Here is a 15,895-nt window from a genome sequence, read left to right on the forward strand (position 1 = left end):
ATATATATATATATATATATATATATATATATATATATATATATATATATAATAAATTATGTTGAGTCACACCAACAAACTATTCCAAAAACTCCCAGCACTTTCAGCAAGGCCAATGTGAAACTGCCGTACTGTAACATAAATACAGGTGCTATCCAAAGTCAAGGTAGTATCTCTAAAGGAAAACTCACAAATAAAGATACACAGAAGGTTGGTTCTGTATTGTATATTAATAATGTATATCTGTACAGTATTGTTGTGATTTTCGTTATTATTATTAATAACAACAATAATAATAATAATAATAATAATAACAAATCTCTGTTGCATATTTGCACTGAATGTTTCCATAATAAGGCAGTGAATGTAAAGCAGCAGATTTCTGAATAATAATTAGCCATCACATAAAACCTCTTATTCCATCCTCCAGTTCTCCAGACGCATCTTTACAGCATAACAGTATCATAACATCTCAACAAAACGAGCATTCAGCACAGACACGTTGTTTCAGATGTAATGGCGTCATGCATCATATTGACAGTGTGGTACCCAGCTGGGTAGAGGCAGACGACCCCCTGTGACGCAACTCCATCCCTGCTGCTGCTGTTTTCATTCGCGCTTCGTATTATATACAGATACAGATGCCAACGGGCACGTAGATCCACAGTAGCCACAACTCACCTGTCAATGGAAATATGCCAGTGTCCTCTTCCGCTGCCGAGACGCGCGCGCCGGTTATCGCAAAGCTTCTGTTGCCGTGCTGCAGCACGACCTTAAGGACACACAAAAATCCAATTTAAAAAGGATTCACTCTCGACCACAGGGAATACACGCCAGCTTCAGGTATTCTCCTCCACGCATGTCGTCGTCTTCGCTGGTATAGTATTTTGAGCTGGTATTGTGGCAAACGCTAGGGGCAGTTCTGTGTGAAGACGCGATGTTGACGGATGCTGGAGATGCGGGTCATTTGCCAACAACTGGGCATCGACATAAGGAAGTGTTGTACGCGATACTGTTTGACGGACAGGAGCGTTGACCAATCACAGGGCGTCTGGGTGAAGTCCAGGATCCGCCCTCTATAATTGAATGACCAATCATTAATTAGGTCAATACTGTCCCGCGCAAACGTCTGCTTGTTTTGTTATCCGCTGCATTGAAAATGTATAGGGGAAAGGGGACTGGATAACAGGTTTGTTTAATCCATAGACTACATCTTATTGCTGCTTTGAAGAAATATAGTGTTAGCTTTTTATTTTCATTAAAAGAATTTAAATAGGCTATATTTAATATGGAACCAAGAATTTATATGATGAAAAAATGCACTAAAGAAATCTTACGAAATAATGTCTCAATTTAAAATAACCATGTGTATAAACACACACATGCAGTTAAAGTCAGAATTATTAGCCCTCCTGAATTATTATCCCCCCTGATTATCCCCCCACCCCTTCACAATTTCTGTTTAACAGGTTTTTTCAGCACATTTCTAAACATAATAGTATTGATAGCTCATTTCTAATAACTTATGGCTGTGTCATTGGAATATTTAAAAATAAGATTCTGTGAATGCTTACCTTGAACATTAATTTGTAAAAAGTGTAGAAAGAATACACTTTGTATTCTTTGTAGCTCATATTCGATACAGTGTTGGGGGTAACGCAATACAGTGAGTTACGTAATAATATTACCTTAAGTAACGAGTGAAGTAACGAATTACTTCTCAAAAATAAGTAATAATATTTGAGTTACTTTTTAATTTAATTACTTAGCTTTTAAAAAATAAATTGCTGAATTAAAGTATTCACAATGAATCACGCAGTCAATGAGAGAATGTGTTTATTATTTTGAACGCCTCAAAAAAAAGGAAAAGAGGATTTTAGTCTTAATAGTCTCAAGTTCTGAAAGAGATCATGCCTCAGCCAGGTAATAAAAAGCAAGAGGGAGTAACTCAAAATTGTAAAGTTACTTTTAAAAAGTAACTTTCTCCAACACTGATTTTATATTTATAATAGCAATGCAAGTATAGTCTCATTGTACATTTTTTATGAAGTCATACCTTCATCTTTAAAAAAAAATAAATAGCATCTTTTAGTGTTTATGTACAACATTTGAATATTCATTGTCAGGTAAAGTGTGGGAGCAGTTTTCTACAAATTTTTTTTTTATTTTTTATTTATTTTTTTTTTACCTAAACATCAATAGTGTCAATGCGATCAACAAATCAATGCAATCTGTATTGTTATTTAAAACATAGATTTGTATCTGATCCTTCATTTTACTTCCAAGTGGTCCAAGACAACTTTCTCTTCAGGAATAATAATGTTTTGTTTTGTTTTGTTTTTTTCTATGATCATAGTATTTCTAACTGATATGTTCAGAAATAGTTAGGTCATTTATGATATAAAATGTAGTGATTACAGTATATAAATAATGTATTATATTATTGATATTCATTTGCAAAACACTTAATTATAAAGTAAAAAAAAAAAACAACAACTTATAATTAAAGGTAACTTTTTAAGGCCCATGGTGTTTTTTTTTACATGCAATTTTTATTTCTCTTTGCTATTTGGGTTTATTAGAACCCAATTAGAATAAAAACCTAAGTGTCATCTTTTGATACGATGTACTTTTAGAGAAAAATTATGTCCATATATGTGGACTCGTGGTACGAATTTACATAAAACACTTTTTCCTGAATTTTTTTAATACATATTTAACATAGAATTTTTTTTTTTTTTTGAACTTGCTTTGACTATCAGAGAATAAAAACAAATTTTCCCCATTTTGGACAGTTAAAAATAGTGTTTGGGACATTTTATATGCTGCAAAACAGTTGCAGGATGACACTGTGTGTCTGTAACAATATATAATACATTCAAAGTATTTTAAACAGCCACTTAAGAGCTCAAATGTGCTGTCCACGTATGTCGACACTCAAGCGGTTATGATTAAACCTTAGGAAAAGGATTAGGTAATACTTTATTTTAAGTCATAATTTATTAACAAACCATTAATTATCTAGTTTAAAAACCTGCTAATCAGCTGTATATTAATAATTAGTACGCTAAAAGTTGGGTTTAGGTTTTGGTATTAGGAATGTAGAATAAGATCGTAATTTATAACTACTAATGAACATCTCATATCTTAATAGGCAGGTGATAAGCCAGTTGATAGCATGAATTGTGAACTAAAGTGTAACCAAAGAATAATATAACTTTTCAATGAGTGCGTATGGATGTTTCTCAGTATGGGTTCCAGCTGGAAGGGCCTCCGCTGTGTAAAACATATGCTGGATAAGTTGGTGGTTCATTCCGCTGTGGCAACTCCTGATGAATAAAGGTAGTAAGCTGAAGAAAAATAATGAATGAACAAAATTTCCATTTCAAATTTAAAGTTAAATAAAATGTATGGATGTTTATTCAAAATGAATATGCAAAAAAAAAAAAAATAATAATAATAATGTAAACTGCAGATACAAAGTGCCTGCAAATCAATAATAATCTTTCTATGCATGAGCGCTCTCTAGTGGACATAAAGAGTAAGGCACAAACGCTTAAATCCTGCATTGCATATATCCAGTGAAGAAAATAATAACAAAAGAGCAGAATTTTTGCCAAATCAGCATCTTTATTGTACAAACAAATGCATTTTTACCTATTGACATTTCTTTGTATCATAAAAAAGCAATGTACAAGCTTTAAGAACAAAAATAAAAAGCAGCACAGAATGATTATGAGTAAAATATATCATTTTGAATAAATATAATTTGTATATTTCATGCTATAAAATAAAAATCCATAAATGGCGAGTTAATTGTTACAGCATCGGCGTCAGCTAGCTTCATGTACTTCATAAATGTATAAAACAGTAGAGTTCTGAGGTTCACAGTTGGGTTGTGAGGTTGTACGGACAGTGGATGACAGAAGTGCTGCTTGCATCATGACAGCTAAAGACCTGCTTTCCTCCATGGGTTAAAACTCGCCGCTTGTCTCATGCATTCGGGAAGAGCAAGAACGGAAACGTTTAGGTGCATCTCACTACACCTGTGAGGCAGACAGTTTTTGGGAACCAATGACTTGAGGAGTTGTTTCCCCACCTGAAGTAAAAGTGCAAGCTTAGTTTTGGACACACAAAGATCACTGCGCATCCAAAATGGCATTTTCTGAATACTAGTAAACCCTGAGTTCTACTTTTTTCTTTTTTTGCAGTGTCCCGAATACATGAGAACAAGTGTCAGACAGAGAATAAGGGTTAGCTCACCGCAAACATTTACATTGTTACAGAACAATAAGAAATTTACAGAAAACATAAGATATTTTTAATAAAATCTGAGAGATTCCAAATCCTACTCATTCCAAACTCATGTTCGCAGCATTCAAACTTGATCACATCTACAACATAGGTCTCAAACTCGATTCCTGGAGAAACGCAGCTCTGCAGTTTTGCTCCAACCCTAATCAAGCACAGCTGATCCAACTATTCAAGGTGTTCAAGACTACTAGACACTATTAAGCAGGTGTGAGTTGGAGGTGGTTGGAGCTAAACTATGCAGAGCTGTGGCCATCCAGGAATGGATATTTGAATGTCTATTTATGTTCCATGTATTTGCATTTTTAATTTAGGTTCACTTAAAAAAAAAGTTAAACACAAGCGGACAAAACTAAATGAGGTGTAAGTTGTGTATTGCTTTTGTGGTGCAGATGGTCATGTGGTCAAATGTGTTTAAGCGGTCAGTCCATCTCATTATTAATTAAGGGACATGTTGCTAATGAGAACTTGACAGACTCAAACTCTGCTGTCTAATATTGTGAGTTTGAATAATAATAATAATAATAATAATAATAATAATAATAATAATAATAATAATAATAATAATAATAATAATAATGTATTTGTAAATTAAATAGCACATTGCTTAAATACCCAAAAAGTTGAGGTAACTCAAACCATTTAAGTTCAAAAACTAATCCTAGTGAGTACTGTGAACTTAATCCAGTTGAATAAATGAAGCAATTTGCCCACATTAAAACCCAATAAATGAAGAGAACTCAAACCAACTGAGTACTGTAAAACCCAATAAGTTAAGGCAACTCAAACCGTTTAAAGAAACCGATTGCTACAAACCATTTGAGTTAAAAAACTACTGTGAACTTACTCCTTTTAATTTGAAGTAATGAGGTATTTAATTAACTCATCATTACCTTCAACGCTGAGTTCAAAACTCTTTTCAAATTACTAGAATTAACTTTTAGTAAATTTTGAGTTAACTACACTCATTGCATTTGATAAAGTTGACTGTTGGGTTTTACAGTGTAATGGTCCTGTTTATAATATAAAAAACATGCATTTCTTATGGTTATCAGAGCAGAAATTTTATTAATATAATTTTTATTAATATTAATTTATTTATATGAATGAAAAAAAAATCAAGTACAAAATCCCACTATTAATACTGGCTTAATGATTATTGCTAATTAAATTATGAATAATCTTATCACAGTATTATTAAAATATTAACTGTTTATCAGTACTTATAAAGTATGATCTTATTTACATCCTTAATCCTACAAAATAGCTAAAACCTAACCTTAATAACTATTAATATCCAGTAAAATAGTAGTTTACTGATCTAAAAGTAATGCTTAATGGCTTAATAGTGAGAATTTTACCTTAAAATAAAGTGTAACTGAAAAGAGACAGAATGAATTGTGTGATCTGATCAACGAAAACATCTCAACACCAGGGCCTTGGATTAAACAATTCAATTCATATAACATTTAGGTCTCTTTACAAGCAATTCAGGTGATCAACATCTAGAAAAACAGAAATCTCTCAGAGTTCGTATAAAATATCTTTGCGTTCTGAAGATGAATAAAAGGCTCGATGGTTTGTAAAACATGATTAAAACTCGGGGTGAACTATCTCTAACAACTTCCACACTGTAAAAATTCTGGTTGCCTTAATTTTTAGCTGAATCAAATTAACCTTATATTATGTTAAGCTGACCTCAAACAGCTTGCGTAACTAAACAAATTAAGTTAGAACATGATTAACTTAGTTTAAGAAGTTACAATGAACTAAAACATATGCGGTCCTAACGAATTGATCATATGCAGGCAGGATTGTTTGATCTAAAATGCTGAAGAAAGAAGATCTTTAGCACATGAAACATTTCTCAAAAATCCCTTTCATATTGAACAGATAAAAAAATGCAACTTGTCACCACCGACACTGTGGAACGTAGATGAGAAACGAACAGAATGTGGACTGTGGTAACCACAAAAACAACAAGCCGCACTGTAGAAACATATTTGCCCAATCTGTCCAAGTGTTAAAGAATACATCCAAGTAAATAATAAAAATAAATCCTCTCCTCGTCATAAATGACCTCGCTCCCTGACATCCTGAATGCATTCATTTTAAAACACAATCCTCCAGCAATCTGAGAGGCAGATGAAGAAAACGATGCTATTAAAAAAGGTTATTGCTTTTTGCATATTACACAGTGGAGACATGTTGGAAGTGGATGGAAGACTTCAAGATTTCCTTTTTCTTCAAAATCTCTAGGTTGAGCTCAGTGTTCATAAACTACCTGAAGTAAGTCGACAGTTTTCAACAGTTTCAAAAGGACGAGCTGCACAATCAAAAAGTAGTCCAACAGCCTTTCCCTGTAAACACTTCTTTTTTGATTAGCGTGCGTGGCACAAACTGAACCGGTGTTGCGTGAACAAAAGTGAGTGAGAATATGGACCATGAGTATCTAGGTCAGTTGGCGGAGTACGGCTCAATTAGTACAGTTTATTAAATCATTTACAAGTGTACTTTAACCCCATATCACCGATTAAACGTCATCCTTTTTTTTTTTTTTTGCTTACACATTATAAAAACCAAAAAGAAACCTGACCAGTCGTAAAAGCACCATTACAGGGGAAACACATCCCGAGCGAAGTTAAAAACTCAAATATTTGAGGCCTTATGAATCCCAGAAGTTGGGAGCATTACATGGTCGATTATTCCCTTATGGAATACATTTAATTATTATTTTTAAAAAGTTATTAAGTGCATGCCAGGTGAAATATCACAAAAAGAGATAGAAATGAACAAGAAAAAAAATCACTTACAAGTTAAGAGAAAACAAAAAGGTCATCTGTAGTTTTTGTATTATAACGTGGAGGGCACCATGCAATTCTACTCGAACAATAAGTGGGCCGGCATGCATATTTCCCCATGTAGACCAAACAATATACATAATACAGCCATCTGCTAATCATTCTGATGAGATTACAGCCAAGCACAAAAAAATAACCAATGAAAAACATTAGGGTTTTTTTTCCCTCCCAAAAAGCAAGCTTCCATATTTTGAAGCTGTTTGATTGTCCCGTTTTGTTAATATTCAGCATAAACACTCTGTCGAGCTGCATATTGATTTAGATGCGAAAATCTCTGTCGCTTCAATGCATAAAAATCCCCTATGAATGGGATGTTTCACCTACAGAAATGAGAAAACGAAAACAACTATGAAGAGAGAACCCTTACTGCATGTCTTATGATTGAACAGGCATATTGCTTTTGCATATTACCATCAGTTCAATATGTATACAAAAGACCGGATACATTAATACATCCAAACATAACAAACAATTCTGCCTTCTTTGAAGGAAACCCTCATCTCATTTCCATAATCTTGCATGGCAACAACAACAACAAAAAAAAAAGAAAGACCTGCAGCGAAAGTGACTCGCATATAAAAGTTTGGGGTCGGTACAATTATTTGTGGAAACGTTTTCATCTCTTTTACTTTGCTTTTATAAAAACGAAAGAACTGGGGTTTTTTTACAATAAAATTTCTTTTAAATTTGAAATGTTGTTTATTCCTGTGACAACAAATTTAGCAGTTTTTACCCAGTCTTTAGTGTCACATATAGGCATGGGACAATAACCGTTTTCAAGGTATACCGCAGTTTGGAAAAGTAAAGGTTTTAAAACCGCTAACATTTACTGTAACACCGTTCTTAAGGTGTGTGTAAGATTTTTTTATTTATAAGACAACGGTATCTCTAGCAGAAAAGATGTGCTGTTTTAAATTGTAAAAAAATCTGGGTTTTTAAAACAAATTCATAGTTAAGACTTCCAAAATATCTTAAATGTTTCTCAAAATAAAATACAGTGCTCAGCATAATTGAGTACACCCCATTTTGAAAATGAATATTTGTATCCATTTCTCAGTGAATATAGGCAATGTATTTTGGTGCATTTAAACAAAACAGATATGTTTATTAAAATAATCTTTTAGTCACCAAAAACTTTTAGAAATCGAAAGATAATACAATTAAATTCAAGCTAAATATTGCAAAAAAGAATTACAACCTACAAAATTTTAACAAAAATTTTCAATTTTATTTTTTGCTTCTCTTGATTTTTTTATTTTTTTCTATAACATAATTTTGGGTGTACTAGTTTTGGACCGTTTTGTTAGATAAGTTCCAGAGTTGGCGTTAGTAGTGACTTATCTAATAAATATGCAAAAATATAATATTGTATAGCTTCCTATTAAAAATACGAATTTAAAAGATAAATTTGTAAGAGGTGTACTTATACAGTTGAAGTCAGAATTATTAAACCCCCTGAATTATTATCCCCCCTGTTTATTTTTTCCCCCAATTTCTGTTTAATGGAGAGATTTTTTAAGCACATTTCTAAACATTACAGTTTTAATAACTCATTTCTAATAACTGATTTATTGTATCTTTGCCATGATGACAGTACATAATATTTGACTAGATATTTTTCAACACACTTCTATACAGCTTAAAGTGATATTTAAAGGCTTAACTAGGTTAATTAGGTTAACTAGCCAGGTTAGGGTAATTAGGCAAGATATTGTATAATTGTGGTTTGTTCTGTAGACTATTGAATAATCTACTGCTTTTATTCTAGCTGAAATAAAACAAGAGACTTTCTCCAGAAGAAAAATATTATCAGACATACTGTGAAAATTTCCTTGCTCTGTTAAACATCATTCAGGAAATATTTAAAAAAGAAAAAAAAATCTGATTTCAACTGTATACGCTGAGCACTGTATATTGTGTTCAAAAGGGAACGGGTTTTTTTGTTTTTTTAACTAGACATTAAAAAAAAGAATATATCTTAGAGCAGTAACCAAAATACAGTGAAACCGTGAGACCATTAATCTTTTATCGAAGGTTATCATACCGCCAGTTTCTTATATCAGCCCATGCCTAGTCATATGATCCTTCAGAAATCATTTTAATATGCAAGGTTTTTTCACTATTAATAAAAATGCTGAAAATGATTGTGCTGCTTAACTTCAATGCAACCTGTATTGTATTTCTATTATACTATTATAAAGGTTACTTTAGATAAATTCAATGTTTGTTATATACAAATATAACACCTTAAAAATATTATTAATAAAATCTATAATCATACTGACCCCAAAGTACTGTAGCCTATATTTCAGAGCAAGGCACCGGTCAATCAACGTCCTTAACAAAGCTTGTCAGTGTTTGTACCATCATCAACAAATAACATCCACAGTCTGTCCATCAAAATGCTTACAGCTTCATTCAGTGTAAAACATTAGCATAGCAAAACCTTTCATTCGAGTACGTCTACCAAACACCAATGTGTGTAACAAATGACAGCCGATGCTAGAAAACCCAGACAGGTGTTAGAGCCAGCATGAGGCTGGGAGATGAAACGAAAAAGATCCACCTCTTACACGGATTCATTTGTTCCTGGGCTTGGTTTTGGTCTCCCTCTCATGTCTGCTGTGCAACACACTACACAAACCCTTTACAATTTTTTGGTTTGCTCTTTGGTTAGTGGGCAAAGTCAATATGAACGGGTGCTATTACGATAAGGAACGGAGCACATCTCAATATTTCCAGGAAACAAAGCAGTCAGGCTTACAAATTTTTTTTTTTAAATGACATACATGACATCTCATGTCACAGAACCACACCACACATGCTCTGTCAGTAGTACAGGGTGTTCTGCATTCAGAGTTTTGGCTCTTGTTTTCTGCAATAGAATGATCACATTTGGCTCATTGTTCAAAACTGCCATGAACTGATTCAAAGCTCTAAGAAGGTTCATTCTCAATCATCTGCCAGTGATATAAGCACATGAAGAGATTTTAAATGGCACGTCTAGACTTAAGCAATCTAAAATAAAAAATAAAATTAAATAGACTGAATTTAAAGAAACTCCACTTTTTTATGGTTGGAAATAGTCTCAATTTAAATTTCATTTCTGAACCTATTCAGCTGTTCTCCAGGTCTGACGAGAGCACTTGAAGCTTAGCTTAGCATAGAACACTAAATCGGATTAGACCATTAGCATCTCGCTCAAAAAAAAAAAGTTTTGATAATTTTCTTATTTAAAGCTGGACAATTCTGTTGTTATATTGCGTACTAAGACTGATAAAAGTACACCCCTTGCAAATCTCTCTTTTAAATTCATATTTTTAATAGGAAGCTAAACAATACAATATTTGTGCATATGCATAGATCAGTCAGTACTGAAGCCAAATCTGGAGCTTATCTAACAAAATAACTTACGACAATGATCCAAAAACTAGTACACCCAAATTTATATGTTATATAAAAATACTAACTAAAAAAAAAGAGGAAAAGTCAAGAGAAGCAAAAATTAGAAAAATTTAGTTGAAATTTTTTTTTTGCAATATTTTGCTTAAATTTAATACATTTTTCAATTTCTAAATATGTTTGGTGACTAAATTATTATTTTAATAAATATATCTGTTTAATAAATCTGTTTTGTTTAAATGCACCATAATATATTGCCTATATTTGCTGAGAAATGGATACAAATATTCATTTTCAAAATGGTGTGTACTGGTGAATGGTGAATGAAAATAGTCCCTAGCTAGGCAAAACCTAGCCGTATCAACTAAAAAAATAGTAACTTTCCATTTTCAAATTATTAAATCTCTTTAATCCCTTGAAGTCAGGTGCTATTGAGGTTTCCGCCTGGATGTTCATTCATTCATTTTATTTTCGGCTTAGTCCCTTTATTAATCCGGGGTCCTCACAGCGGAGTGAACCGCTAACTTATCCAGCACATGTTTTACACAGCGGATGCCCTTCCAGCCACAACCAATCTCTGGGAAACATCCACACACACTCACTCACACTCATCCACTACGGACAATTTAGCCTTCCCAATTCACCTGTACCGCATGTCTTTGGACTGTGGGGGAAAGCGGAGCACCCGGAGGAAACCCACGCAAATGCAGGGAGAACACCGCCTGGATGTTGCCTACCCAAATTCAAAAGCTTCCCAAATCCACATGCAGAGGTGTAAATGCAAAAGTTTGCTATCATTTTAAAGAAAAGCCTTTAAATGTTCATAAAACACTGTTGAAAGTGATTAAAATTATTGTATACGTTTGCCTGTGTTATTTTTTGTAAACTGAATTTTGAAAGTGTACCTTTTAGGTTCTGTGTGGTCTAGGTTGCTGCAATTAATTTTGTTGGATCCTACACGTCACTAATAATAGAAAAAAAGAAAAATGTCTCTCATAATCTATGCAAAAGTTATTCTATTGCATTCTAATGCGGAAGTAAATGACGTCACGGACCTAGTTCCAGCTACACAGAGTTTAGGAGGTTAAAATTTGAGCGAGATGCTAATGGTCTAATCTGATTCAATGATTTATGCTAAGCTAAGATAAAAGTTCTCCATTCAGACCAGGAGATTGGCTGAATGACTTCAAAAATGGTAAAACTCAACGGTTTAACTGTAGAGGGGGTTGTAAAATGAGCCTATTTCCAAATTTAAAAAGTGAAGTGTTCGTTTAAAGGTAGAAAAGAAGCCTTCTTCCTTCCTTCTTTTTTCATCAGTGCTAAAGTTACATTTGAAATCCTAAAATACTTTAACTGATATAATAATATAAATGGAACATTTAAAAAAGAAAGTGACCGTCTGCAACACTACAAAAACTGAAAATGAAAACAGACAAGCACCATAATGTAAGTCACTTATGTATTTCAACATATATTCAGAAACAAGGTGTGATACTGGTTATGTTAACAGAATTAAGAAGCCATCTTGGTAGGATTATACCGCAGTCTCTAAAAAAAAGGGAATGCTGCTTATGCTAATTATCTTTGACTGTTAAACTGAATTTATAGAGGGTGTGGTAAAGTAAATATCCAAATGGCATGACAAAGCATACTTGAAAGCACTTGAATCTTGTGAGAACGAGGCAAGTTTTAATCTGCCTGAGCATCAACAGCAATAAATCAAATATACTGCAGACAGTCAAAGAGGCAGATGCTCAGCTGTAGTGACGAATATAAAATACGAGTCTTGTGTACTGCTCACAATGCAGCGCCATCTTACTTGTTTAAAAAAAACAAAAACAAAAAAAAACATAAGACAGTGTGGTGATAAAAAAAAAAGTATCTAAAATTGGCATGATACAACAAGAAGACTTATTCAATCACAGGTCAAAAAAAAAAAACATGAAATAAAAAAAAGTGTGAGGTATGAGGTTTTGCACCAAGTACATAACAGTGAAAATGGATAGGAAGAGATACTGTCCAGGGCCCCCTTTTCACAATATTCTACACATAAAAGTGCCCACAGCAGAGGTACTGACACTGCAGGTTTATCTTATTACTTCTCTATTGTAGTATGAAATCCTACACTAAACCTCCAGCATAAAAAAAAACCCTCCAAACAATTTAACATAAAAAAAGCATACCGGCAGTAAGCGAATCTTCATCAATTGAAGTTTTGTATTAAAACACGATAGGTTTTGGTCTGTAAAACATGCATTAAATGTGAGAAGCCAAAGATAGCTTCTCATCACAGCGGTCTTATTGGAAAAATAAAGAGAAAAAGAACGAAAGAAAAAGACTCTTTTTACCCAGCTAAACATCAGAAAAGCATTTGAAATCTTAACCACCAATCAAGTGTGGGCAGTAACGCTATAAATATTTCACCATGAACTTGTTTTCCCCCTTTTTCCCATTATGGTATGGCCCTAAGGCTATTTTAATAACTCGCCTGACTCCTTTGCCACTTTTAGAAACGCCTTTACAATTATGCTATTGTAGAATTTTAAGTTTCATTTTAAAGGCACACCCTCCCCATATTTTTCCAAAAAAAAAACAAACAAACATTACTTTTGGTGAAGATTCAGAAGAGCAAAAGAAACCAAAAAGCAAGAAAGAACTTGGCACAAAGAGTCAAACAACTTTGACTTGACATTCCTTAATTGAATAATATTGTTGACTACGCTGCTAATCAAGCACTAATATGTGACTATAGTGTTGAGATTTTACCTTAAACAAAAAGGATAGAGGTACAGAAAGTGCAGAATGACAGACTTTGATTTTAGGAAGAATATGGCAACATAACAAACAAAAGATGAAGAAAAAAAAAACAAAAAAAAAACATCATGTTCTGTACTGGACCCTTGATCCTGAAAATACACCACAGGTATACCAGCAATTTCCCCATAGGCATGGCTGCTAGAGAAAACTGACAAAGAATTCTGAATTCATACAATCACTAAGGAATATTTCACTGAAGTATCAAGCCTTGGTAAAGTGGAGATGTTTTGTTCAGGGGTTTTGCCTCCGCATTCATGTAAACCCTTTGATAACAAAACAAACATGAATTTGTGAGAAGCTTCTTCTCCTCCTTTCAGGTTCTTTGCTATGAGGTAAAACCTGGCTGGAGTTGACAACAAGCTACAAATACTGTCAATGATGAGTATGTTGAGGTTGTATAATGAGGTATTGAACGGATGTGTCACAAAGAGCCTTGCACTGGCAGATAAACCATTCCTTGTGAGTGAGTGACCCGTTACAGGCCACATGTGCAAAAACAGGTCAGGTAAAAGCGTGATATGACAAGCATCTCATCTGAGCTTTCACATTATTCATTATTGCAACATGCCTATATTACTCTGTAAATATGTTGAAAAACATGGAAATATATATATATATATATAGATATAGATATATAAAAATGTGATAAAACTCTTTGAAGGCCTTGATTACAGAGACCTCCTCCCCGATTATTTAATTCCCCGATTATAGGACTCCTTCCCTTTGAAAAACTCCTTAAAAATTAATTCGCTCAATCTTAGTCCTGTGTAGAACTTCCACAAAAATGGACGAGTAGAAAATGCACAAGGCAGGTTATTTCTTGTCGTTCTTTAAAAACAGCTGGGCTTAATCGTGAAAGGAGTAACCCTTTAAGCTTCCCTATTAGATAAGGAGAACAAACAACCAAGTAAAATGAAAAATAAATCTCAATATCCACGCAGGGGTTTGGATGCAGGGGGTTCTTCCGGACTGCACTTGCCACTCTCTTCACTTGGGGATTTTTTCGACAAGTCATCAGGGTACGCTGCTCCACAGGCTGCTTCTCCCTCTGAGATATCTTCTAGCTCTCCTCTCTGGCCATCCGGTGCCTCTTCCAGCAGGTCGGTGTGATTGTTAATTTCTGTGCCAGAGGTCATGTGCTTCTTACGCAAGTGCTGGTTGAGTGTGCCTTGGAAGGGAAAACATTTGCCACAAATCTGGCAGTGGAAGGGTTTGTTGTCTGTGTGGCCACGGATGTGGTACTCCAGCTGATCTTTGCGAGTGTATTTCTTGCCGCAGAACTTACAGACGAAGGGTGTAATGCCCATGTGTAGACGCATGTGACGGTCCAGACTGCCCTTTTGATTGAAGGACTTGCCACAGTAGATGCAGATGAGCCGCTCGTTGTAGGGGTACCACTGTCCTCGTAAACTACGCTCCCTTACATCGTTCTCAAAGGTAGCTGTTGTCGCCGGTGGATCTCCTTCGTCGGCACCTGGCTTGGGTTGAGTTAGCAGATCAACCGGAAGAGGCACGGGACGTTTCGGTCGGGCACGACCACCCCGAACACTGCTAAGCAAGGAACGAGATGGGCTAGAGGAGCTCAGGCTGACAAAACATGAGGAAGGTAGTGCAGAGTAAGTGTATCCGACTGAGGAAAGCACGGGCATGTATGATCCTACACTGACGGCCAACACCTGTTCACCATCCACTAGCTCTGTGTGATATCCGTCGTCACCTGCCGATGAGCTATCGGAGTAGCTTGGCCGGTCAGTTTTCTCCAGCTTAATGTGGACATCGGTCACCTGCCCATCCTTCCCGATGAGTTCCACCTGTTCAGACTCAACCTCCATGGATGCCTCTTGCTCTGATATGCTATCGGTGCTCCCTCGGTCTGACTGACCCTCCTCTGCTATACCTTTACCTGAGCTTCGCCCTTCCACGCAATGATTCTGACGAGAATAGTGGGATGGTGAAATCTCGGTGGGGTTCACAAAGATTCCTCTGTCGTTCACACCATTGCGTCCAGCCCTTGAGGTGGTGCATTCGTTGTCTGGATCGATCTCACTAGAGGCAGGGATGCTGATCTTGGAGTGAATACCCTCAAGAATCTGCGTGCATTTGTCAATCACAGCCTGCATTTGGAGGAAGCTGGCAGCAGTGAGGAAGCTGATGACATCACGTAAACGCAACGCCATTCGGCCAGTGTAACAGAAGGCTAGCAGCTGCTCAAACACCTCAGGGCTTTTGATTACAGAGATGGAGAGCCCACTCATCGTGCCAAGTGATGAATGATCACGGAAGTATGGTGAACTTGCGGCCAAGACAGCCTTGTGGGCTCTGAACGGCTGGCCCTGAATGTGCACAATGATGTCGCATAGCTTGCCCTGGAGACGGAGCTCATTGAGTTGGTTGAGGACGGTGTTGCTGAACTCCGGTACATCAAACTCTATGAGGCTACCACAGTCCTCCATGGCTCAGTGATGTCTCTCCTGGTTTGTAGAGAACCTGAATAAAAGAAAACA

The 15,895-nt window shown here is 35.3% G+C and overlaps 2 protein-coding genes across 3 annotated transcripts in view; both read right to left on the minus strand.

The window, feature by feature from the left end:
* ralgps1 (Ral GEF with PH domain and SH3 binding motif 1) overlaps positions 1-975 on the minus strand; it is a 218,384-nt gene extending 217,409 nt beyond the window's left edge. The window contains exon 1 of the mRNA XM_056463269.1: positions 682-975. The gene's annotated coding sequence lies outside the window, so the exon portion shown is untranslated. The remainder of the gene's footprint in view (positions 1-681) is intronic.
* A 9,739-nt stretch (positions 976-10,714) lies between these two features.
* The window catches only part of zbtb34 (zinc finger and BTB domain containing 34), a 42,653-nt gene continuing 37,472 nt past the window's right edge, over positions 10,715-15,895 (minus strand). For both annotated transcript variants that reach the window (XM_056463273.1, XM_056463272.1), the window contains exon 2: positions 10,715-15,878. In XM_056463273.1, the coding sequence (XP_056319248.1) occupies positions 14,318-15,844 (1,527 nt within the window). In that variant the 5' untranslated portion in view covers positions 15,845-15,878 and the 3' untranslated portion in view covers positions 10,715-14,317. The remainder of the gene's footprint in view (positions 15,879-15,895) is intronic.

The sequence above is a fragment of the Danio aesculapii genome, chromosome 8, assembly GCF_903798145.1.
Source record: "Danio aesculapii chromosome 8, fDanAes4.1, whole genome shotgun sequence".
Taxonomy (NCBI): domain Eukaryota; kingdom Metazoa; phylum Chordata; class Actinopteri; order Cypriniformes; family Danionidae; genus Danio; species Danio aesculapii.